Raw genomic sequence first — 26,028 nt, forward strand, 5'->3', positions numbered from 1 at the left:
AAAGTTACACCAAACAGGGGAAGGGAAGAAAACACAAAATACCCAACCAACATCCTCACAGAATCACCTTCAGCCAGAGAGAGAATTAAACACATACTGTGGGTTCCACTTTGGCCCATGTCCCCTGCTTCCCATAATCAAGTTTTGTGTAGGAGCACGAAGGGCTCTAAACAATTGGAGACAGATTTCTGGGATCCATCAGGAGTGGATGGGGCAGTGCCTGGAGACACCAAAGCCTTCTTCAGACAGAGAATGTTGGGAAGGGCTGGATGAGCTGTTAGACCTGTCATACACGGGAGCTGCAGCAGGAGCTGGAAGCTGGGAAAAATCCCAGAGGGATTTAGTGGGTCTGCCTGTGAGATGCTCCTCATGAGCCAGACCAAGGCTCCCCACATCCTTCCCCCTCCTTCTCCTCTCACAGCTCAGGCTCTGCAGGCTGATGAGCTCCAGCCTGTGCGATTTGATGTAGTTCAGTTACCAAGGAGACAACGATCTGCAAAGGGGAACCTTTGTGGCATCCGGGGGAGGAGAATCGATGCAGATCATTCAGGGCTTGAGGATGGCTCCAGGCCCAGAGCTCAGGAGCAGGGAAGCAATTGTCCTGGTCCTCCTGAGATATCCCGGGCAGGATGCAGCCTAGAGGATGTCCAAAATACCATTTCGAATGAGATCAGTCAGTCTGTGGGATGAGGAAGTGTCAGTCTGTCCTTAAAACCTGTCCTTAGCACCAGTTAGACCGTTCAGCTGGGACACTGGAGATGAGAAATGGTCTCTAAAATCACCCCACATCTCTATGAACCCGATGGGAAAATAAGCATCACCTAAAGCTCCTTCAGTTGAGAAGAGCTGGAATTGAGGTTTCCATCATTCTGCTTAGATCAGGGCTAGTTTTTCACAGTGGGGTAGTAAAGTTTGGCAACTTCCTGCCAGTGTCCTGGCCTTCCTTTTCCCTCACCCTCCAAAACCAAGGGGTTGTCACCCTGCCCTGACATTGCCCAAACTCAGGTGGAGTTTAGGTGCAGCAGGGAGGGTGCATTGCTTTGGAAGTCAAAAGAGACACACCTCAAAAAACAGGGATTGTTGTTACGAGTAAAAAAAAGGTTACCCATTTCTTTAAAAAGTTGCAGAGTTACAAGTTGAGCCTGTTGCTGGCAGAGGAGAGTTCTTTGTTAGCTTAGTGTTGTAATCTCCTGGTCGCTAACTCCCTATTGTTGAGAATTCCCCTTTTTGTCAGTACCACGCTGCCTTCGGCCAGGTGGATGGCCCTTCTAGGACAGTGACAGGAGGGGACATCGGAGGGCATGCAAATGACCTCGGAGCCAGCATGCCACGGGAAAGCCACCCCACCAAACTTACCAAAAAGACCCCAAAAACAACGAGCCAACACAGAATTAAGAGATCAAAGTGATGTCTGGACATGAGGAACAGAACCCAGAGCCTGCTGAGATGCTGAGACCCTTTTTGCCCCTCGCCCCAGCCAGAGGATCTCGGCTGGAGGTAGGACCCTGAAGGTCAAACAAAAAAAGTGAATAAGGGATATCCGTGGTGCTAATGTGAGGATGGAATCCCCTGCTATGCCTACTAGTAGACAAAGCTGCACTTTCCTCTTTCTGGCCATTCCTGGAAGCAGCGGTGTTACTGCAGACCCATAGGTGCTCCCCACCTGAGCTGATCACTTTTAATGAAAGCATTATAAAGAAAAACGGTCTCCTGCCCAATTTATTTCAATTTTATAGGATAATAAACCACCTTGGCTGGAGTAGTGCTGCTCTGGCTGTTACTGACTGGTCCTGAGCAATCACTACAAGTACTGACCGAGCATCATCCCAGCTGGGACTGGGAAAGACTCCTTCCAACAGGCATCTCCTCCTAGTCCTCACCTGATGATCAAGCCATGACCATGAAGGATGAGTGCTGAGGGACCTCACTAACTACTGAGAGGTTGTTTAGTGAGTGTCTGAAAAACAGGAACTCAGGGGATGATCCTTCCTCCAGCAGCTGGGGATGAGGGAAAACAGAATTCAGTTCTGTATATTCTCCTCGTCTGGGGAAGGCTCTGTAGCTGAGTTGTCAGGTTGAATCTCTTCCCAACACGTATCCTGCAAATAACTCCTTTGTTCCTTTTTCAGTTCAGCAGCTCAAACTCTGAGGCAGTGACAGTCTCCTGCAAGGATTTCATGGGAGAGGAGGGAGGCTGCTCCCGTGTCAGCTTTGAGATGTTCTCTGCATGAAGGAGGCTGTGAAAAAAAGCACTCGAGATGTGGTGACCCCACAGCGAGCACCTGGGTTGGGAGGAACCTTAAAGACCATCTAATTCCACTTAAAGACCATGTAATTCATGGACAGGGGCGCCTTCCACCAGCCCAGGTTGCTCATAGCCCCATCCAACCTGGGGAATGTTTTTGTAATCCCAAACACCCACAAGACACAGGAAAAGACCTGGATGTGGTAGTTCCTTCATTGCTTTTGGAGAACAGATTATTAGAACTGGACTGGGTAAGGATTAGGGGTGGGTTGAGTAGCTCCTGCCTAGGGAGGGATGAGCCAGTGCCAAGGTGGTTCTGGTTCTTGAGTCTTGATACAGCAAATTAAAAAGGATGGCCATCAGTGTTACAGAACATTTCAGACTGGTCTGAGGGCAGATTTGTTCAGATTTTTGCATCCCCACCCTGTCTGGGCAACAACAGGAGAAATTTTGGAGGGCGAAGAGGGAACATGGAAAGCAGACCTGCAGTTGTCATGGCAGGAATCTGTGGGAACGATGCACATTTTCAGCTGTTTCTCTATGCATCAGTTTACATGAACATCATTCAGGCTGGGGACATGTGGGAAGGATAAATCATTCCCTGTCTAGCGAGCCCTCCAACTCACCCAGCCTGGAACACCCACAGGCCCTCCCCAGGCTACCCTGGGCTCCATCTGCACTGTGCTTTTCAGGTAGAAGTTCTAAACCACTTCCCAACTCCCCAGCCAGCAGAGAATCATGGAATCCTAGCACGATTTGGGTTGGAAGAGATGTTAATCTTGTTCCAACCCACCTTCCACTATCCCAGAGTGCTCCAAGCTCTGTTCAACCTGGCCTTGGACACTTCCAGGGATAGGGCAGCTCCAGGTTCTCTGAGCAACCTGTACCAAGGTTGGGGATTGGTTGAATTTCTTCCCAATATCCAATTTAAATCTTCCCTCCTTCATCTTACGGCCATTCCCCCTTGTCCTGTCACTATATGCCCTTAAACAAACAAATAAATTAAAAATACCATTGGTGGGGCTTAAAAATCTACAAACAGAAGAGCTACCAAGACCTCAGAAGATGAACAAGAGTTTCACAAGTAATGAAAACCATGAATTATTTTTCCTGACCTTCATCTTCCCATGGCTTGCAGAGCAGCCACACAACACAGCTGTGCTGGAAGAAGGAATAAGAAGGTTATTTTACCCAGCACCAAAGTGCAGCTGATTCTGGTGTGGAACGCCCCAGTTTCCAATTGACAGTGGTGTTGGGAAAGCCACGCTCCAGCAGTCATTGTTCCAGAACTTTCACACCCCAGGCAAGCAGGATCTCCAGGCTGAAGATACTTTTCCAGCACCTCTGTGATAGGATCTCGCTCAGGAGAAGGAAAAATGAAACAAAACAAGCACACAAAAACCCCTCACAAAATCCGGTGACAGCAGAGCAGCAGAGCCAAGACCTCAGCACAGAGCAGAGCAAAGAGGATTCATCAGGGCATTTGATGGAAAGACTTCCCTAAAACTCTTTTTCTTATAATATCTTAGTTGTTTTCTGACCTAAAGACAAATTTTTCATGGAAGCATCTGGGTTTTTCTGTGTTTTTAACTAAAAGAGGCAAACTCTTTTAACAGAACTCAATGTTCTGTGTGGGACATTCCTGCTAGACCCATTTTGAGGGGGAGCAGCCAGACAAGAACTGGAAGTGTGTCACTTCTGGGGGAGTTAGGAGGAGATTTTTAAAGGGTTTGGAGAAATAAAAGGGCATGAAATTTAAGACAAAACTCTTCAAGTGGGTGAAAATATCCTCCCATGTCTAATTAGGAATTAGAAGAAGGTTCAAAAGGAAATGAAAGATCTGTGATGTGAATCATAGAAGGAAAGTTCTGTGATGTGAATCATAAAGTCATGGAATGGTTTGGGCTGGAAGGGACCTTAAAGATCATCTCATTTGGGTTGGAAGGGACTTTGATTGTCACCTAATTCCAACCTTCCTGCCATGGGCAGGGACACCTTCCACTGTCCCAGATTGCTCCAAGGCCTGTCCAACCTGGTTTTGGACACTTCTAGGGATGGGTCAGCCACAGCTTCTCTGGGAAACCTGGGCCAGGACCTCACCATCCTCACACAGAAGAATTTCTTCCAAATACCCATCTGAGGCTCTGGAAAGAAAAGAAGGAGTTCTTGCAGTTGGACTCCAGGGATTGAGTCAGTGAAAACTCCAGCTTGTGGTACACCCCAAGGCAGAGTGGCAGCAGAATTCTTCCCTGGTCTTCTTGCCTTCTGCAGGTTTAGGGGACACCTCCATTAGTCCTGGATGGGAGAAGGCATTTCTGGATAGGTGGGAATTGCAAGGAAAATAAGAAAGAAAAGAAAGGGAGGAAAGCAGCCTTGACAACAAGTGATAGGACAAAGCAAAATGGCTCCCAGCTGAACTAGGGAAAGTTCAGGTTGGGTAACAAGAAAAATTTCTTGACTGAAACAGTGGCTGAGCATTAGAGCAGGCTGCCCAAGGGAGTGGTGGAGTCACCATCCCTGGGAGTGCTTAAAAACTGAGTAGACCTCGGACTTTGCCATACGGTTTAGTTAGCAAGATGGTGATTGTTTCCAAGTTGGATTTGATGATCTTGGAGTCTTTTCCAGATTTAATGATTCAGTGATTCAATGATGGATGGATGGATGGATGGATGGATGGAAGGAAGGAAGGAAGGAAGGAAGGAAGGAAGGAAGGAAGGAAGGAAGGAAGGAAGGAAGGAAGGAAGGAAGGAAGGAAGGAAGGAAGGAAGGAAGGAAGGAAGGAAGGAAGGAAGGAAGGAAGGAAGGAAGGAAGGAAGGAAGGAAGGAAGGAAGGAAGGAAGGAAGGAAGGAAGGAAGGAAGGAAGGAAGGAAGGAAGGAAGGAAGGAAGGAAGGAAGGAAGGAAGGAAGGAAGGAAGGAAGGAAGGAAGGAAGGAAGGAAGGAAGGAAGGAAGGAAGGAAGGAAGGAAGGAAGGAAGGGCTTGCTATTTCCTACTAACCTCTCTCTGAAAGCTTTAAAGATATTTAAATCTTTTATTCATGTGGGGAAACTGAGGCACAAAGACATTAAATTTCTTGCCCAAAGACATGCTGGCCACCCATGAGCAGAGACCAGAAGTCCCTTTCCTCTGTTATGTGAGACCAGGGAGAGTCACTTGACGGGCATAAAATCCATTCAGTAAGGGGTGAGTGTAAGGGGTTGGACACCACATCCCATCAGCAGCAGCCTTGGAGAGGCTGCATTTTCAGAGCCCTGGCTCCAGAGCTCAGCTCCTGGTGGTTGTGTCTCCTGGAGTGAGAGCAGCATCTGCTTGGCAGAGCAGGGCACAGCCGAGCAGAAATAAAGGTCAACTGCTTCCTCCCCCCTGCTCCCCTCCAGGTTGGAAGCAGGGAGAGCTCTCCACCACAGCACCGTGGATGTTCCCTGGGCTCCTCACCCCCCTGATTATTATCCCACCAGGCTATTTGAGAGCAGCAAAGCCCCCCTGGGGCCAGCACGTTGCGGGGGGGAAGCAAAGCGGAGAAAAAGCCGCGCACTCACAGCCGCCCTAGATCCCAGAGACGAAGAAACCCAACCAGCCAGTCCCTTCCCCGTGACCTGAGCTCACCCCTGGGTCCAGGGAACCTTATGGGCAGTGACACAGGACCAGGCTTGCAGGAGGGGATTGTGGGATTGTGGCTTCCCGGGATGCGGAGCGCTGAAGGGGACACGGCGTAGGTTCGGAGTCGTCGCGGGGGTCTGGGAATGCTTCCCGCTGCCTTGATTCAATGTGACAAACTCATTTCTTCTGCAGCGTGGCTGCGTTTAACCAAATGGCAACTTCTGTCCTGGGCTGAGATGTGGCATTTGGGAGGGCAGAGTTGTGGCATTTGGGAGGGCACAGTTGTCTCTCCCAGTGAGGCCCCACAACCACATTGACCTAAGTCGGTCGTGGTAAATGTTCTATCCCTTCCTGCTGTCCCCAAACTTTATGGGGTGATCCCAAAGATGAAAGCACAGCTTCAGCTTTAATCCTCTAACCCAGCAGCCCAGACCCTTTTTATCCCCCCTGCCTCCTTGCACCACTGGAAATCACCTGGATCTGCAGAACTCTGCTGTGCGTGCACCACCTGCCCTTTCCCTGCATCTCCATGCTTTGGGGAGCTATGCCCACAGGAACATGGAATTTCCAACAATTTGGGTTGGGAAGACCTTAAAGATCATCTCATTCCACCCCTTCCTGCTTGACCAGGTTGCTCCAAGCCCTGTCCAACCTGGCCTTGGACACTTCCAAGGATGGGGCAGCCACAGCTTCTCTGGGCACCCTGTGCCAGGTGAAGTGGCACCCTGTGCCACCTTCACAGTGAAGAAATTCATCCTCTGGAGCACTTACAAAGATGGAAAGCCAGGTGTTCATCTCCAAATGGCCTCCAAATCCCAACTTCTTCCAGAAACTACATCCAGCTGGTCACAGACCGAGCATCCAGCTGCCAAGCTCAGCTCCTTGAAGTCTATTCAGGTTTGGGGCCAGGTCACTCTTGTTCATTCAGAATATCTGAATGATAAAACATCCTGGACAAACACTCTGCTCCACCCACCCCCCAAACCCCCTGCTTCCAGCAGGATCCAGGGCATCCAACACTGATCAGCAACAGAAGCAAAACCCTTTCCTCTAATGCCCCAAGGTAGCCAAGAGCACCACACCAGGAACAGATTTGAGCCCTGCAGGGAAGAAAACATCGCTTTACCCCCTGAGAGAAGGGAGAGCTTTGCTTTCAGAGGAGCAAATGCCATCTGTTCCCATCGCCCACAGATCCGGCCACGCTGCGCGGCTGCGTCACCGCTCCGCCGAGCACAAGGCATCAGAGACAGGCTCCAGCAGCCTAGGGAATGCTTAACCCTCCTCCATCCTGGCCAGCAGGGTGCTGCCAGGACAAAACCAGGCCATGAACACCATCACACCCGAGCTGGCACAATGTAGGGCTGGCAGTGCCCAAAAGGTGCCCCAAGAAGTTGCTCCAAACATCCCTGGTGATGCTGCATCCAAGCAGGCAAATCTGGAAAACTCAGGAGGGAGGACTAGGGAACACAGAAGACTGCGAAGCAGAGGGAAGACAGCCAGGTTTGGCTTATTGCTTCTGGCCTTGGAGCACCCTGGTGTGGCCAGGAAATCCCTTTCACACTCACAGGAGGGGGCCTTCAGCAGCAAAAGAGCAGGGAAGCTCCTTTGGGATGGAAACCACCTCTACCAGAGAGATCTGGAGTAAAAGGGGCAGAGGAAAACCTGATTCCTGTGCTTCCTCCTCCAGCTGAAACCTGCTTTGTTCAGAGGGCTCCTGTATCCCTGTTTAATGATCCACTCTGCATTTACATTTAATTAGAGGAATGAAAGAGCCAATTAACAAGATCTACACTGAATGCAAACAAAAGGGATGGCTGGTGACTCAGCTGCAGGGGCAGAGCCAAGGGCTGGGGCTTTGCAGGCAGCTGAACCAGACCTCAGGGCAGGCTGTGGCCAGGAGGCACCATCCTTGTGCCTCCTTTCTGACAGTTCAGGGCTTGCTCCATGCTTTGGGCCCTCTCATGGATCCAAATTCAAACTCATCCTTGTTTTTCTCCCTTGCAGTTGGTTTTCATCTGGATAATGAGCAGAGTCACTCACCACACATTGTAATATTGCTGATGTGGGGGAGACCAGGACCTTGCTCAGAGAAAGGAGGGGAGGCCAAAGCCCCCCTCTCAGGATGATTTTGGCTCACTAGGGTCTCAAAAATTCCCCAAAGGACACAGCTCCCTGTGCACAGCTGCTGTGGGGGCTTTAACTTGCACCCCCAGAATTTATCCTGCATCTCCCTTCCTGTGACAGCACAGCTGCTTGTGGGTCCTCACAGCCAATCAGACCAAGTAAGTGATTTAAAAAAGCTTATTTTTTTGTTTTTTAAGCTACACCAGTTCCCAATCCAATGTGGCAGGTGGTGGCTGCTGAGGAAGGAAGGAGAGGCTTGGTGCACTGGGCTGAGTGAGCTGGTCCCAGCCCTTCCTGCAGTGTGAAAATCATGTGCAATGAGGCTGAAAATGCTGCCAGGGCTGGTCCAAACTGAGAGTGAGCAGAACCAGGTGTGTCAGCACAAGCTCCACCTTTCTCACAGGGTTGGATCTCATTAATCCCAGATGAAGAAACATCTCCTCGGTCCTGCTGTGAGCCAGGGCTCATCACCGAGCCCAGCTCCAAATTAGGCATGGAATGGTGTGGGTAAGGAAGATTCCAGATGGAATCCTGGCAATAAGAGGTCAGGCTTGAAAGGAAGGGAGCAGCAAGAGGGTGGGGAACACAACCCCCAGGCAGGGCCTGAGGATGATTGTGAAGAGGAGGCAGGCAGGAGAATAACCTGAAGGTTTGCTGAGGGTGATGTGAGAGCAAATCTCAGCAACCATGAAAGGGGAAACCTCCCGAAGGTTTAGACTTACTGAGAGCCTCTTTTCAATTTTAATTATTGATTTCTTTGTTTGCTTTAGTGCTGTGGAAAGATAAGGCCTCAGCTGTGGAGGAACACTGTGGGATGCACAGGCTTTAGTAACATTCTACCTGCAGTGCTTGTAGCCCTTGGGATAGATCCCATAGAAAAATCTCTCTTGGAAAGGGGATGGAAAGGAGCCAGCAAGGTCAGGTGGCACCCCATTTCATCCCAAAGATAATAATTTCACTTAGAGACAGTGCAAAGTTTTGCTCAGACTGAGACGTCACCCATAACCACTTCTCATCCTCCTCCTCCACTATCCAGTTTCCTTGCTAATGATCCTGACTCCTTCCCTCTGAGGCTTATTTTGGGATAGGTCAGGGCCTGCCCTTGCACCCACCACCCACCTCCTGGAGCAGCTCTTTGTTGGCTCAGAGGGGAGCTCAGGGTGACTTGCTGAGGAGTGAACGTCTCCACTGGGGCCAGCTGGAGTTACTCACTGCCTGACACGGGCCCCGAGAGCTGAGTTCCTCTGCTGCTCACTCAGTCAGCTCAAATCAGAGCTGAGAGACAGAGCTCGTGGCACAGAGAGATCAGCACACCATTTACTGCAGTGGATGTCCCAGATACAGTAATGAGGGTTGTGATCAAACTGAGCTTGGAGAATGGCACGTCCTAGGACACATGTGCTGGCAAATGAATCCCTGTCATTACCTGATCTGCCCAAAGCTGAGCTTCCCGGCCTCTCACAGTGCTGTCAGTAAAGATTTTTGAGCAGTGAGCAAGAATTTTCAGTCTGGACTCACTCCTCTTAATGGTCTCTCCAGCTCCTTTGTTGAAGCACCTCCAGCTGTGCTGATGCACAAGTGAGGAGTGTGGATCCATTATCAGAGAATAACCTTGACTTGGCTCACGTCCAGAGCAGCAGCAGATGCCCCAGCCATGACCAGAGCGCAAACAAGAACAGCCCAGTGTTCTCACCTCCACAAATGGAGCATCACAGAGGTGACAGCACCTTCAGAAGATGGAATGGAGACTTTTTCCATTAGACAAATTATTATTAAAGACCAACCCACGTCTGTCCTTGCTCACCCTGGTGTAAAATCAGAGCCCTTCAGGTGAGCTGAGGAGTGACCCCCACCTTTGCACTGAACTCTGGTTCTTTTTTGATTTAGGATGAAAAAATTCAGTATTAGGCAGGCAGCAAATGGAGTAATCAGTGTGATGGATAGAGGCATCCTCAGGGCACAATGTATTTCATCACTGAAGCGCTGAAAACCTACACTGGGCCACCAGAGATGTTTTCTCTGTGCTACATACCTGCCTCCTCCAATGCTGGACATTCCCTCTCTTTTTCTAGAGTAAATGCCAGGGTGTCATCATTTGTCAGATGATTTTTTTTCCTAAAAGAGAAGCAACTCCATGACCAGACTTCAATCATACCAACCACTGGAGTATTTATTGACTATTAGAACTATTCCCATCCAGACTTGCTAAGAGCCATCATCACAGCTCAGGGAGTGCTGGTGTTCAGCACTGTGCATCTGTTTGCTAAAAGATGCCAATTGCTTTCAAGATCTGAGCCAGAATAAAGGAAGAAAATAATAGGAGGGGCAAAATAATGTGCAAAAATGCCTCGACTTCTTCAAGGTCATGGGCAGATGAAGGATCAGAGCTTAGGCTCTCTTACAAGGTTCTGGACCAGCATCTTTAGACCCCTCCCATCACAAGACTAAGCTAAATTGGGTGCTGAGCCCATGTCACGCACTACAGATGACACACTCCCAATATAAAACTAATTTCAGCATGCTGCACCATAAGAAAACACCCACATGGAACGAAGTTTAAACTAACATTATTTTTCTTCTTTTTTTGGCAAGAATACATAAGTGGCAAGACCAGATGTTTCATGAATTCATGCATTCTATCGGCTTGTTTGCCTTCGATAAAAGCAAAAATCCAGAGCAGAAATGTGCAATCAATATTTGGGTTTTTCAGCCCAGAAGTATTGGGCAAGGTGGATGGTCCAGGTTTTCCCTCTTGTTTTATTTTTACAAAACATCATCTAAAACAAAAATGATAAATTCACTTTCCAGGGACAGCCAAAGATTTTCTTCAGCCCCAAACACTCAGAGCCCTGAAGGGCTCCTGAGTATGGGATCACAGAATAGTTTGAGTTGGGAGGGACCTTAAAAATCACCCAGTTCCACCCCCCTGCCATAGGCAGGGACACCTTCCACTATCCCAGGTCACTCCAAGCCCTGTCCAACCTGGCCTTGGATGCTTGCAGGGATGGGGCAGCCACAGCTTCTCTGGGAATTCCATTCCAGGGCCTCACCACCCTTAAAGGAAAGAATTTCTTCCCAATAACTAATCTAAATCTACTCTCCTCCAACTTAAGGCCATTCCTCCTTGTTCTATCACTACAAGCCCTCGTGAAAAGTCCCTCTCCAGCTTTCCTGACAGCTGGATAATTCCAGATCTGCCTCCACCTCCTCCTGTGCATCTCTAGATGCAGCCCACTGACCTCTGCCCAAGGCAGAACCTGAAGGGATCAGTCCCTCCAAGATTCCCATTTATTTACATCCTGCTCCACAATCCTAAGGATCCTGTGGATTGGGGAGGCCCCACTGGCTAAATGACCCATGGCTGTCATTTCTGTGTATCTTTCTAATGTTTGTTGAAAAACATATTAAGCTTTTTATTTCTTAGTTGCCTTCAAGAACAAACAACAGGAAAAAAAATGTGTTGTGCCTCAGGCACTCTTTTTTATTACCTTATATAGAGTTCATGCAATAAAGTCCATTAATTAAAACATGAATATTTAAAACTGCTTTCAAGAATGGCAGCCTCATCTCACCAGAGGGAAGAAGAAAGGTGGGGGGGGGGGGGAAGGGGGAAAAAAATGGTAAAACACAAGAAAGGCAGAAGATAGTTCATTTTGCCAGAGGAGCATTCAATTATTTAATTGCTGAATTAATGCTTTGTCCCCAGGTGACACTGGATGTTCATTTGCAGAGGGAGGATCTGGATGGAAAAAGGTGGGGAGGGAAGGAGTGGGGGTGAGGGCGAATACTTGGAGTCTTAATTAAAATGTGAGGTAGACAAAGTTGTCATTTCTGTGAGTGCTGCCTTTCCAAGAGAGGACTTCCTCTGTGGAATGGTCCTAGAAAGCAGAACAGCCACAATTATCCACTGCACTGAGGACTGGGCAGGGAGAGGCAGCTCAGCAACACAGCACCTGCCTTGGAGGGACTCTGCTCCTCAAAAACACACCTGAGGGTCTTGGTGTAATGGGAAACAGCCCCCAGGGTGGAAAATGGAGACAGGAATGGGAAACACGGGAACCAGGAGTGTATTTCAAACCCTGCACTGGGATTGTGCACAAGTACCACACCTGAGCTGGGATGTGGGGAAGGAAGGAATTGAGGAGCAGCCAAAAGTCTCCAAGACCATAACTTTCCAGAAAAAGTCAAAAAATCAGTGTGGATGCTGCAGGGGAAGATGCTGCATGATCAGCCTCACATCAGGGAGTGGAAAGAGCTTTGAGGAAGAGCTGGGGGTCCCTAGAAGGGTTCAAACCACCAGCCAAGCACAAACTGGACTTAGATCAAAAGCATTGCATGGAGCAGGAGAAGTCTGTGCTGTGGAGGGTGAGGCACAGGGATGCATATCCCACATTCTTTTGGGATTTGGGGACAGCTTTGGCAACCTAAGAGCAAATCCTTCTTTGTGCCCTCAGAACCCCAAACCATGCAGGCTGTCCTTTCCCACCGAGCTCTCAAGCCACTCTGGGGAGCCCCTCAGGGTGCTTTGGCTCCTGGGGGGAGTAACAGAAACTCTGTTTTTGTGGGAAGGATCCCACCAGTATAAACAAACCATCTCCTCCTGAAATGCACCAGGAGGCACAGAGAGGCCTCATGGCACATTTTGGGAGAAGCAGGGAAAGGCTGAAGGGTGAGTCAGCCCCTTGTTCCTGCAGTGAGTTTGTACACTGCAGCTCTCCATGGATGCTCTCCATCCATGAGTCTCAGCACTGGGATTTGTTCATGGATGAGTTGGAAGAGACCTTAAAAATAACTTAGTCCCAACCCCCTGACATAGGTGTCCCACTGGATGCATTTGTTTTAGGGTAAATTTGGGAGATAATTTTCAAAGGCGTTTTTTAGTTGGGTTTTTTTTTTAATTGGTTTGGGAAAAATATTTATTTTTGGAGAAAATATTTATGTTTTTTAATTGGTTTGGGAAAAATATTTATTTTTGGAGAAAAGTGGGAAAAATTGTTTATTAAATAATAAAACAAGTGATATTAAACAATAAAAGTTTTTGTTGTTTTAAAATAGATTATAAGCTTAGAAAAGTTTTTTTTTGGGGGGGGTTATAGTTTGGTTTATTTTGTTTTTTATTAGTCTTTTTGGTGTTGGAAATGTTGTGGTTTAGGCTTGGCTTGGTGGGGTTTTGGTGATTTTTTGAATGTTTAGTTTAGAGTAGGTTTAAATAGGCTTAAAGAAAAGGGAAAAAAAAACCCCCAAAAATATAGTTTAGGGAACTTTTTTGTTTTAGTTAGCTAAAATTAATTAAAAATAAAGGAGAGTTTTGTTTTGTTGTTTGTTTATTTGTAGATAATAATAGTCTAGGAGTAGGAATGTGTAGTATGTGTGAAATTAAATTGTGTGGGTTTTTTCTTTCTATTTTTGGAGTAAGTTCTAAAGGTGTAAAACTTATTATTTAGTATAAATAGAAGAGATGATTGGGGATAAAAGTATTATATAGTTAATTTAGGACATTTTATCCCTTATCTTTATATTAATTTTAAGGGGAAGGGACACCTTCCCCTACCCCAGGTTGCTCCAAGCCCTGTCTAACCTGACCTTGAACTCTTCCAGGGTTGGGGCAGCCACAGCTTCTCTGGAAAAATTGAGCCAGGGCCTCAGCACCTTCACGGGGAAGAATTCCTTCCTAATATCCAATCTAAACGTGCCCTGCTCAAACCTAGGACCGTTCCTCCTTGTTCTGTCACTACATGTTCTTGCAAAAAGACCCTCTCCAGGTCTCCTGGAGCCCCTTTAGGCCCTGGAAAGGGCTCTGAGGTTTCCATGGAGCCTTCTCTTCTCCAGACTGGACATTCCCAGCTCTCCCAGCCTCACTCCACATTCCCCTGTGTGTGCACATCCACATTCCCAGCTCTCCCAGCCTCACTCCACATTCCCCTGTGTGTGCACATCCACACTCCAGACCCAGCTGTGCACCAGTGCCTCTGGCTCTCTGGACATGCACAAAGGGAGAAGTGCCCCAGGGCAGCTCTGTCCTTCATCCATTCCTTCCTCCACCACCTCTTCATTCATTTTATTTTCCTCCTGTGGTATTAAAAGCATTTCTTTGAGTGCCCAGTGCCTGCCCTGGCTCACTGAGAGGAATTCTGATCCAGAGAGAGAAGATCCAAGACAAACACTCCTCCACAAACCTTTGAAGCCTCCAGACCTATTTCTGGCATTTCTCCAAAGCCTTCTGCTCATCCAGCCCCTCTCCAGAGAGCAGGACCCACTCCTGCTGGGTGGCACAGCTCACCCAGCACATACTGGAAACCCCAGATCTCCTTTTGTTCTGCTCCTGGGATTTTTTGTTTGCTTGACATAGATCCCTTTGCTTCCTGCACCCAGCACAGGAGCATCCCCACCCCAGGAGTGAAAGGGCAACCCTAAATCCAGAATAAGCATGTGGGACCATGAGGGAGAGGTCCCAGGAAGCCTCATAAAATTCTGTCCCATGTTTTCTTTCCAGGTAGAACCCCAAGGAAAGGACATTTCTGGGTTTATCTAATTTATGCTCCTTCAACCACTATTGGAGGTCAGTCTCACCCCAAGGATGCTCAATCTATAAGGTCCTGGTGAGTGTAAGCTCAGCCTGAGTGATCCCACTCACCAAAAAATTGCTAATACAGCAGTTAACTGGTTTATCTGACCCACCATCCCATCCAGGCCAGAAATGCTCCAGATATGTTATGTCCAGAAAAAGCCCCAGGAGGGTGCTGGTAGCAGGACAATCCCAAAGGCGTTGCTGAAAAAGGAGGGTCATGAAGGATTTGGATATGAGCAGGAATGAGAGGAGTTGAGATTATCACAGGAGACTTCACATGGTAGGAAATTTCATCCTTCCCAGTAACCACAGAGCTCTGCTCTTCAGAAGGGACAGTAGAGTGGCAAGCTGGGGGCCAATCCAGCAGCCTCAGGACTGGGGATGGCTGGTCATGGTCTTTAAAGGTTTGGAAAAGCTTCAATTTTTCTATTCCTCTGCCCTGAAGCAAAAAAATAAAAAGCCAACAGACTGTGCCGAGACCAAACCCACACCAAACACTCCACCAGGTCCAGTGAGAACAGGCTCAAACATGGCACTGCTGAGCTGGGACAGGACAGGGCAGGGCAGGTGGGAGGAAAGGGATGGCACACAGGGGGACACTGCAGGTGAATCTGCTGAGCCAGGAAAGCCATCCCTGCCCTGGCAGTGGGTGGGATCCATCGTGGCTCTCCCACAAGGTCTGTTTTCTCCTTGATGATTCCTCAGCTGCAGTGGGTCTGTGGAGGCAGCTGGCTGAGCTCCCCAAAGAGGCTTCCTGAGCTCCTCCGTGGCCCAAAAGCACAGAAGCACGACAAGCAATCTCCTTAATGGCTTCTCTATGGTTACCTGGGGACTCTCCTGGTCCCTGCATCTTTTCTTCTTCATCAAGTGCCCCCCCAGCAACCCAGCCATCCTCCTGAGCAGCTCCTTTGCTGCCTTCTGTCTTATAAACACAGCTGATCTCAAGCCATGGCATCACTCCTTGATCTTGGCTGACCCTAAAGAGGATGCTCAGAGGGCTGGAGCACTTCTCCTATGAAAACAGGCTGGGAGAGTTGGGGTTTTCCAGACCAGAGCTCCAGGAAGACCTGGCACAGGTTGCCCAGAGAGCTGGTGGATGCCCCATCCCCTGGGAGTGTCCAAGGTCAGGCTGGATGGAACTCTGAGAAATCTGGTCTAGTGGAAAATGTCCCTGACTGTGGCAGGGGGTTGAAATGTGATGATGATGTTTAAGGTCCCTTCCAAACCAAAGCATTCTATGATTCTATGAATTCCTGCCAAGCAGGACATTAAAATGAAAAACAAACAACTAAACTGAGCAAACGAATCAAAGGAGAAAGAAAGGGCATGAAAAGGAGAGGATTTTGTGGACAGAAATTGTCATCAGTCAATTTACTGATAATTCTTTAACTGACCCCTGCTAACAGGAAAGAAAACGAGTGCTGAATAAACCCAGCTGTGAACAGCAGTCCTTGCACATCTACCTGAGTGGTCTCCTGGGAATGGCCAGTAGCATCTTCCTAAGCACATCCAAAACTGGAATTCTGGTGCAAAAACCCTTCTAATCCAGGTCTGTAGAGATTATTTAGTCCCAGTCCCAGGTTAATGGGCATCAAGAGCAAACTGTCTTGATCCAGCACTACTTTCACCAAGCACAACTGCCCAGAGAATTGGTGGATGCCCCATCCCTGGAAGAGTTCAAAGCCAGGTTGGATGGGGCTTGAAGCAACCTGGGATAGTGGAAGGTGTCCCTGCCCATGGCAGAGGGTTGGAAGGAGATATGTTGAAAGTCCTCTCCAACCCAACCCACTCGGTCATTCCGTGATCTTCATGGACTGGAACTCTTCATGGAGACTGGAGTGGCATCTCCCATCAACAGGACAATCTTGCCTGTGGATATATTCACATGCACTCACCCCTGACTTTTAGCCTGGTTGGCCAAAGACTTTTTTGGTTGCCTCACAGGGCACTAACTTTAAAGCCCTGAAGCTCAGAGCACACTTGAACTTCTTCCTTGCCCACCTGAACTTCTTCCTTGCTCACCTGAGCTGCTTCCTTGCCCACCTGAGCTCTGGGCTGGGCACTTATGGAGGTATAATGGCCAATCTGAACCTGTCCTCATCATCCCATGGCACATGCCCTGAAGTGCCTTTCTTCCATACCTCTACTTCTGACCAGAGTTGGCAGGAATGGGATTCTAGTGACAGTCTTGGTCACAAGTTCAGTCAACTTATGGGAAGGAGATACCAAAACTAACCCTCAATTTCATCCAGCAGGCACTTGGGATACAGAGATGCATAGGAAGTGCAGACAGTGCAGTGATTGAATAAAGCCTTCCATGTGGATGGGTTTAGTCTGGGAGAACACATTAAACAGGGAAGTGTGGTGGAATCACCGTTCCCCTTGTCCTATCCCAGCCTGCAGGAGATCCTGAAGCAGAATCTCTGTTTAGGTCCCTTTCAGTTTTGGGGTCTCAGCAAAAGCTGAGGGGCCAAACCCTGCATCTTTGTCCTTCAGGCTTCAGATTTAGGATATGAACCTGAAAAAGACTGACAGCCCCCCTGCTCCCAGCTGTTTCTTCTTTTTTCACTGCACTGAATTTCATCATTTTTCTGTGGTTTGGGCACCTTCAACTCAAATACACCCAAATTCCTGACACAAACTAATGAGCAGGGAAGCGCCAGCTTCCAAAATCTAAACTGCCAGAGACCAGGCATCCTCCTCTTCATCCAAGCAAGGCAAAAAAGCCAGGGACTTGCACCAGTTCCTGCCGCAGGGCGCAGGGAAGGATCAGACTCCTCAAAGCACCAGGGAAACAGCAGGGCAAAGTTGCCAGGGCAGCCCATTTTCTTCAGGAAGCTGGAGCTGCATCTTTCACAGCCCCCAGGTCCCTTCTTTACAGCTTCTAAACACCGTGCAGCTCCCAAGCCAGTAACTGTTTGTTTAATGACATGGACCACTCAAGACCTATTGAGAGCATTCAGCTTAATGAGGTGTGTGGCAATTATCGCTCTATTGAAACTCGAGCCAGGGAACACAAAGAAATATATTTAAACTCAACAGATCTGCAATTCTGATGTGCTTAAAGGACGTCCTTTCCCAGCCTGGCTGTCTCACCGTGCTGAAGGATAAAATATAGGATTTCAGTATCAGATTGTTGTCTGCAAGAAGGGAGCGTGCCAAAAGGGAATTCAGCGGCTGGAGGTGACATTGGCAGAGCCACCCCAGAGACACAGAGCTGCTGAGTCCTCCCCAGGATGCTTGCTGAGAATCCCAAACCAGGTTTCTAACCTAATTATCCCAAGCTTGCTCCAATACTGTCCTGGGCAATGTGGGACTTGTAGGAGACAGAATCATCACCCGTAGATGTTGTTAAAATTTCACTGATTGTAAGAATGGGTAGATGTGGGAAAAGAGATTAGTTACAGAGGTGTTGGTGATGCTCTGGAAGTGTCACCGAACCTGCAGGGGAAACAGAAACTGCAACAACATTTCTACTGTTGGAGAAGCAAGGCATTATTTTATTCTTGCCAGGATGTGCAACAGAAATAACTTCATCCACACGTTGCCCGGGTTGTGCAGAGAAAATCATTCCATCACACATGATCTTAGTAGAGTTTTCATGTATTTTATACAGTCAAAGCCCAGAGAAATTCATTGGGTCAATGTTCATTGGTCCCAAGTAGGGCAGTTCTTAGTATTTGGGGTCTGGGAGTTCAGGCACCAAACAGATGAAACAAACGCCTGAAAATCTCTACAGACCCAGTTCCTCTCATAAAAAAAAAAATCCACTTTTTTAGCGTTGTTCCCATTACCTAAATACATCAGATAATCAAGGTGGGTGGTAAAAAGGGCCAAATATTTAGGCTAAGTGGTGAAAATGGGCAGGAATGGGTCTGTGCACTCTCCCTTTGAGGTGTCAGCACCATCATCCTCATTTTCTGTACTCATAGATGGAAAACTACTCTGGAGATGTGATGATTTTGACTCTGGTGTCAGTGTTTCCCTGCACCCTAATTTCACCTTGTACTGCCAAACAAAACATTTTGCAGTGACTGCTAGAGAACCTGAATACGAGAAGAGGTAAAAAAAAAATTGAAAATAAAAAAAAAGAAAGAGGGAAAAAAGGGAAACTGAAAAGCTGAGCCTTTCACCAGGCTGCCACTCATTAAATTACCCGTAAAAGTCCCCGTCGCAATAATGGGAGTAGTTGCCTGTGAAACTCCCTCAGCAACTGGATGTAAATTCCACCTTTACTCTCCCTGCGACAACAACGGCGCATTGAGCCGGTAATTGCTGATGTTTCTGCTTTGTGATCATGTCCACAAGCTGTTGGCTTCACAATGGAACTGATCGCTTTACTTTGCTCCTTTTTCTCCACCCTGTCTCCGTAGGGATGGATCTGCAGGGATGGGTTCAGGGCTGAGAGCAGCCGGGACACGGAATTTCTGCCCTGTCACTTCACATCCGAGCTTCATTCACGCCTCATTCTCCCTGGGATCCCGTGAAGCACCAGGAGAGGTGTGGGCTGGGCATTAGGAAGGGTTTGTTTGCTGAGACAGTGGTGAAAAATCAGAACAGGCTTTTTAGAAAGGTCGTTGATGTCCCATCCCTGCCAGTGCTTAAGAAGTATTTGGACAATGGCTTTAATTAAACTTTTGGTCAGGCAGTGGGACTAGAAAATCATTGCAGGTCCTTTCCAACTGAAAACTATTATTCTATTCTATTCTATTCTACTCTATTCTATTCTATTCTATTCCATTCCATTCCATTCCATTCCATTCCATTCCATTCCATTCCAAGTGTAAGGTCTTTGATGATCCCAGAGGAGAACAGTGGGGCAGGCAGGGCTTGTACAGGTCTGTAGAGATCTCAGTGTTTAAACTGAGCCAGAATCCCCCTTTCCAGCCCCCAGGGAGGAGTCCTCCTCACTTGCCTAATCCATAAAATATCCTGACCACAGGGGAGAGGGACATTCCCACCAGGAGCTGCCCGTATGGGTGCAGTGAGGATTCCCCGCAGGTGACATGGTGACCTCTTTGTTATGAGTAGAAAAGTTGCCCGTTTTTTTAAAAGGTTGCAGAGTTCACAGGTTACACCAGTTGTTGCCAGGGTGGAGTTCTAAGCGTCTGTTGTTGATGGTTTCATGTTGTAATCACCTGTTGTTAATAGTTTTTCGTTAACTATCTGTTGTTGATGGTTGGAAATCCCCCTTTGTCCAGTACCACCCTGCTGCTTCCTGGAGGGTGGAACCCAGGACGATGTAGAGGACTGGGTTGGCATGCAAATGAGTAAACCTCTCACCACACCTAGCAAAACCTCCTAAAAACAACGAGCCAACACAGAATTGAGAGATTGAAGTGATGTCTAGATGTGAGGAACAGAATCCAGTGCCCGCTGAGACCCTTTTTACCTTTCACCCTAACCTAAAGACGTTGGCTAGAAAGAGGACCCCAAATGCCAAACCAAAAAAAGTGGGAATCTCATGGTGCTCTCGTGAGGTTGGAACCCCCAGCTCTGCCTGCAGACCAAAGGACACAGCTGGACTTTTTCTCCTTCTCCGTGCCACTCCTGGGAGCAGCAGCGGTGTGAGTGCGACCCGCCGATTCTTCCCACCTGAGCTGATTTTTAATGAAGGCATTAAAAAGGAGAAAGATCTCCTGTCCTATTTATTTCACTCTTTGCCACGTGCCAGGCTCTAACCAACCTCCTCCTCCAGGAGCTGGAAAGGAATATCAGATCTTGCTGTCAGTGCTGAGATTTGGAGTTAAGCTGGGGGTACATCAGGTAAAATCCCCAATGATTTCAGCGGTTTACTCAGGAAAACTTTACACATGAGGAGAAGTCAGTGCTTCTTTGCCCTGTGTTTTGCTGTCCATCTCTCATCACATCCAACCTCTGCTCTCAGGCATGTCCAGGGACAGCCACAGGTGGAGAAGCGAGGAGCTGGAATGCAGAACACCTTCCTGAGAGGCATTGAAAATGCACTCACCCAAATCCCTCTGCCATTTGGCTGGCAAATCCAGCACTGAGGCAAAACCAAAGCCAAACACCTTTGTGTGCAAGCTCAGCTGCTCCAGCCAGGGGGATTCTTGCTGGAGGAACAGAGCGTGTGTCATAAGGACCTGAAGATATCCAGGAGAGGTTTGAGATCTGCCCCATGGCAATTACTCACAGCTCTTTATTAATCTTTGGAGCTTTCATGGCCACTAAAGCTCATCTGAAACAGGAGAAATGACTTTTTGAGTTATTCCTGCCCTGGGTGAGGTTGGAGATTCGAGGGGAGGGGAGCTGTGCCACACAAGACGATTCCTGCAGCAGGGAGGGTGGGAATTAATTAATTTCTGTGTCTCTGGCTCCTCTTTCACATCATGGACCCCACTCAGGACCCACTGAGCCACAAATCCAAGCAGCCACAAATCCAAGCTCAGCCCTGCTGAGGAGACCAAAGCATGTTTTGACCAAAAAATATGCCAAACATGAAGCAAAACTTCCCAACAATAAGAGATGTTTGGAGAGCGTGTCCTGCAGTGAGAGATTTATGGAGTCCAGCCTACTTAATGCAGCAGAGGTTGAGAAGGAACTTATTCATGGGCCTCTCCAAACAGAGGTCAGTCTGAGACACCTTAATTAATGTGGCAGAAGCGGAAAAGCACCTAAAAGTGGAAGATGAAACACCACTAACAAAACAGAAGTGATGAGAACGTGTGAGGAAAGGGGATTTGATTTTGTTCAGAGCAATGGGGACAGCAAAAGAATGGAAAAATTTAGCAGGAAAGGCAGGAAAATCCCCAGCACTTCTGTCTAGCATTACTGTGTTTCAGTTACACATTCATTATAAAAACGCCTCCAGCCCTGGAGCCACCTGATTTATCAAGAAGCAAATAATATATTTTGAGGAGCACTTTTAGCTTTGTTTTGCAGTCAGAATCCTGGAGCCCTCCAAGGTGGGGACATGAAAAGCAGAAGGACCAGAGAATGGTGTTTATCTTTTTGGGCCACCAAAATGTGACAGCACTGCAATGGTCTTCCAGGAATGCTCACATGGAGACAAGACTCATTAGACATTCATTAAGTGCCTAACTCAGCACAGCACTTAAGCACACATTTAACCTTCTCTCATTACAGGGTCACATCAACATCCCTGCTAAAGCTCCAGCTCCAATTACAGAATCCAGCTCACATTTGGGAGGGCCACCAGCACTTTCAGACAGTGAAGAACCAATGCCCAGCATTTCAGGAGGTTTTGCCTTCTTCACTCTCCTGTCTTTGCCCCCTAAACCTAGTCCAAGAATGCAAATTTGCATCCCTAAAAAGTGAGTTACATCTAAACACCAGGACCTACAAACAAACCTCTGCCTTCTTCCCACATTTCCTGAATTAGCCAAGGGAGATCTGATAATGGCCAAAAATGGTTTCTGTATTGAATTGTCTTCTCCAGGAAAACATTTCCAGTTCAAGCTGCCCAAGATTTCAAAGCATGTCTTGCTGATCACCAGGACAAGCTCCACATGCAGCAAGACCAAAATATCTGAGAGATAACCTGAGGAATTCTTCTGCAGCCCACCACTGCCTGCTGTACCCTCTGCAATGTCTGTGTGGAACAGTGAGTGCAAAGAGAGTCTCACTAAACCGGGGAAGGAAATGTGGAACAGTTTCTCCTTCCTCCAGACACTGAAGAGCAGATGCTCTACATAAAACAGGGTGACTTTGGCAGAGTTTCTTTGTGAAGTTCCCCAGAAATGATCATAAACTTCCCTGTGCACCTGAGCCAGGTGCAAAATCACTGGCCATGAGTCAAAACAAGTTGTCAGTTATGTTTTATTGAGAGTCCCTGTAGTTCTGGAGCAATGGGATCCTCTTGGAGTGAAGCATTTCTTAGGGATCTCACCCACGGGCCATGAGCCAAAGCACAGCTGTGTCCACTGCAACATCTCATTGTAGATTTGCACCCATCCATTTGCTTTGAAAATACCCAAGGAATAAAAAGGCACATTAGGAAAAGTCAGGTTTCATATTTCAGAATTGTATCTGGGCACCTGGCAATTCATAGAATGGTTTGAGTTGGAAAGGACCACAAAGATCATCTCATTCCAACCATGGGCAGGGAATCTTCCACATTCCTTCTTGTGCCTTTAAAGTCATCAGAGTAGATTAGTACAACTCACACATCTCCGCTTGTTCCAGGATGAAAGTGTTAAGACAGGCCCAGAAACAACAAATGACTCAGAAAGCAGCAGGGAGGGAAAAATAGCAATGACAATAATAAAAAAAAAAAAAAAAAAAAAAAAAAAAAAGCTTGTTGGGGAAAAAAACCTGCTACAGATACAATTGGAACAGCAATGATTGCAATAACCAGCATCAGCACTCGGAAATCAGGAACGCTATCAAAATATTCCACCCACAAGATGCTGTTAAGGGATTGCTGACTCCCTGTCCAAATTGGATCTCGCCTCCATCTTCCTGATCAAGCCTTTGCATAAATCAAAACAGACACAGTGACAGACAGAGCAGCACATGGAGAGCCCGGGCACCCTGCAAGCATCGTTTCTGTGTGGATGGCATCCCACCAGCCAAGATGATAATTCCCTGTCTCCAGTATGGAGCAGATGTGAGCAGCCAGCAGAAAAATTATCTGCACTCTACAAATATTTGACACCCAAAAAGGATTTTGATTCAGCCACCCTTGAGCCGCTTTCATATTTACTTTGTGGGAACATTCAGGCACTCGAGCTGGACTAGGAGAGATCCCTACAAAAGCCAATATTAAGCTTGAATGCTTCAGGATTTGCTGAAAATCTTATTTCAAATTTCACCTTTGGTTGCAGTGAGAAAGGTCACACTGCTTGGGTGGAACGCATAAATCACCCAATCAGCAAATTCCAGGCATGACACATGACTGAACTCCGAGAGGCTCCTCAGAGCTGTTCACACAGGAGAAAAGGGCATTGCAAGAAAAAAAACCAACCCAAATCTGGAGAGTCTGGTGCTCATGGCCAGGGAGGGAGGCACAACTGAAGAACTAATTTGCAGGATTTATGGCTCGGCTGTGCCTTCGTGTATTGATTCACAGACCAGTGAGAAACAAAATCTCCCCCAAAATACACTGACAGAAGCACGAGTACCTGATCATACCCTGATCTCTCAGCTAATGCCAGACTGCAGTTTGCAGGAAAATCACTCTGCTCAGCCTGAATCTGTGCCTGGTCACCTCCTGCCTACTGCAGAAGCAAATCTGACCTCTTCCCCTCAGCCCCGAGAAATCCCACTCTCAACAAGGGTGGAAAAGCCAGGAAGGAACCCCCAATTCCTGACCCAGACAGATGTCAACTTTCTGCTGGTGGCAGAGGACATTTCAGTCCAGCGCCTGAAGAAGATGAGACCTTGGGGGGAGGCTCAGGTGGGGGTCTGAGACTCGCTGAACTGGAGGCTCCATTCCCTGCCACCTGAGTTGCTGTTCAACATCACACCTCTGCTTTACATAACCTGCATGCTGGGGTGGGAGCTGAGAATAAACACCCCGGAGCAGACCTGACGCAGGCAGTAGGAAAAAGGCTCCACTTTCAGACCTCCCCTGAGTCCCTTCTGCTTGGCAAGGCTGTGTCAGGTCTCTGGAGCAAAATCAGACTTCAGGATCGTCCCACCTTGACTCACAACCTTTTTTCTCATGGCTCTCCCACCTCCCCAGTCCCTTTCCAGCCCACATCATACTCAAGACCACAATCAAAACCCAGTGAAACATCTGAGGAATGAGTCCAAGTTACCCCATACATACAGCGTGGTGAATTCTCTTTCTGAAAGCCTCCAGAAGGAAAACGAAGCTGAGAATAAAATGACAGTGCTTTCTGTTGCCATCCCCTTTTGAACCAGACCCAAGAATTAAGTTTTCCCTAGGAATTAAAAGCGGTTGATAGGGCTGCTGAGAGCAGCCCGCCTCAGGAGGTAGCTAGGATCCTGTTTTTTTTTCTAGGACATCTGTAATTACCTTGGAAAACTGCTCACCCTCAGGTAAGAAGCTCCATCTCAGCAGCTTGGAGGCTGCAGGAGTAAAACAAGCAATGAACAAGTCCCGAGAACGAATTGCAACAACTCGGGGAATATTTGGGGGCAGCTGATTTGCAATTCCAGTCGCAGGCTCATAAAGAGCCTCGTGGGTTCCCTGACCTGCCTGTCGATTGGGAAATGAGGTTTTTCATGCCAGGCATCCACAGATACAGACACAGAGGTGACGGGGACAGTGTGAGAGCAGAGCCCAACCAGCCCTCCCTCCCCAACACCCCCCGACCACCCTCCACTCACCCAGGAACTCCGCTCCGTTGCTTTCCTTGGGGCTGCTCACGCAGTTCTCCAGGTAAATTCCATCCTTGTAGCAATCCTCCTTCTTCCTGGTGAACCCCAGGATCTCGCTGGCCTGATCCAGGACCTCCCCTCCCGAGCAGGAGCACGGGGTCTGCATGATGCCACAGGGGTGGGAGCTGCTGCTGATGGCCAGGCAGGCGTCCAGCCACTTGCAGAGCATCTGGCAGGCGGCTTTGCTGGGGTTCCTGTTGCCCACCACCAGATACTCCACGGAGAAGTCCCTCTCCTGAGCCTTGGTGGGCTTCCACCGCATGGGCCAGGTGTCCACGCCCGGTGGGGCCGTCTGCTTCATCTGCAGGAATTGTTTGTTGGACTGGAGGAAGGCAAAGCGGGTGGAGCCATCGCAGAGCTTCAAGACATCATCAAAGCTCTCCATGCCCAGGTAGGTGCGGGTGGACTCCAGGAAGGAGTCGAACTGGTAGGTGCGGATGTGCTGGTGGTCACATACGCCGGAGGGTTTGAGGATCTTCATGTACAAAGTGTACCTGCGAGGGTCGGGGTTCTGGATAATCCAAGAGCACAGGGAGGAGTTCAACGGGAAGACGGCGAAGGAGGAGAAATACCCAAAGAATTTCCCTTGGACCAAAGTGGTGCAGGGAGTTTGTGCCAGGTCCAGAGCGACCACGGTCCACACAAAGTAGAGTGGCGATACCAAAAGCAGGTTCAGGGCGGATCCAATGCTCCTCATCCTAGGTCTCGGGTCCTCTGGAACTCAAAGTAAATGTCAAGCAGGTGCCAGATCCTGGACATAACAGGGACCAGCTTAGAGGAAAAGCAGAGTTTAAGAGGCTCTGGATCCGAAATCAAGCCGATCCTCCCATGTCTGGATTTGAGCTCCCTCCTGTGGCCATAAACAACACCTGGAAAAAACAGGGAAGGGAAGGGAAGGAGGAGGGGAGAGAAAGAGAAGAGATTTGGGATTTGGTCGTTTTGGCGGTACTTTGTTGTTGTTGCTGTTTTTATTAACCCTTCACACGGCTGAGAACCCACACAGCAGCCCCAGTCTCGGCACTTCTCACGGGGGAAGATGCAGCCCCACATCACCATCCCCAGGCTTGGTTTGGGCTGTCTCCATCCCCAGGCTTGGTTTGGGCTGTCCCCATCCATCCCCAGGCTTGGTTTGGTCTGTCCCCATCCCCAGGCTTGGTTTGGT

At 48.3% G+C, this 26,028-nt stretch overlaps 1 protein-coding gene across 1 annotated transcript in view; it reads right to left on the minus strand.

Moving 5' to 3' along the window:
* The window catches only part of ADGRB1 (adhesion G protein-coupled receptor B1), a gene marked incomplete at both ends in the record, with an annotated part of 203,242 nt that extends 177,679 nt beyond the window's left edge, over positions 1–25,563 (minus strand). The window contains one exon of the mRNA XM_084209835.1: positions 24,816–25,563. Within this exon, the coding sequence (XP_084065961.1) occupies positions 24,816–25,563 (748 nt within the window). The remainder of the gene's footprint in view (positions 1–24,815) is intronic.
* Between the last annotated feature and the right edge of the window lie 465 nt (positions 25,564–26,028).

Source organism: Fringilla coelebs (assembly GCF_963513975.1).
Source record: "Fringilla coelebs genome assembly, chromosome: 1".
Lineage (NCBI taxonomy): Eukaryota > Metazoa > Chordata > Aves > Passeriformes > Fringillidae > Fringilla > Fringilla coelebs.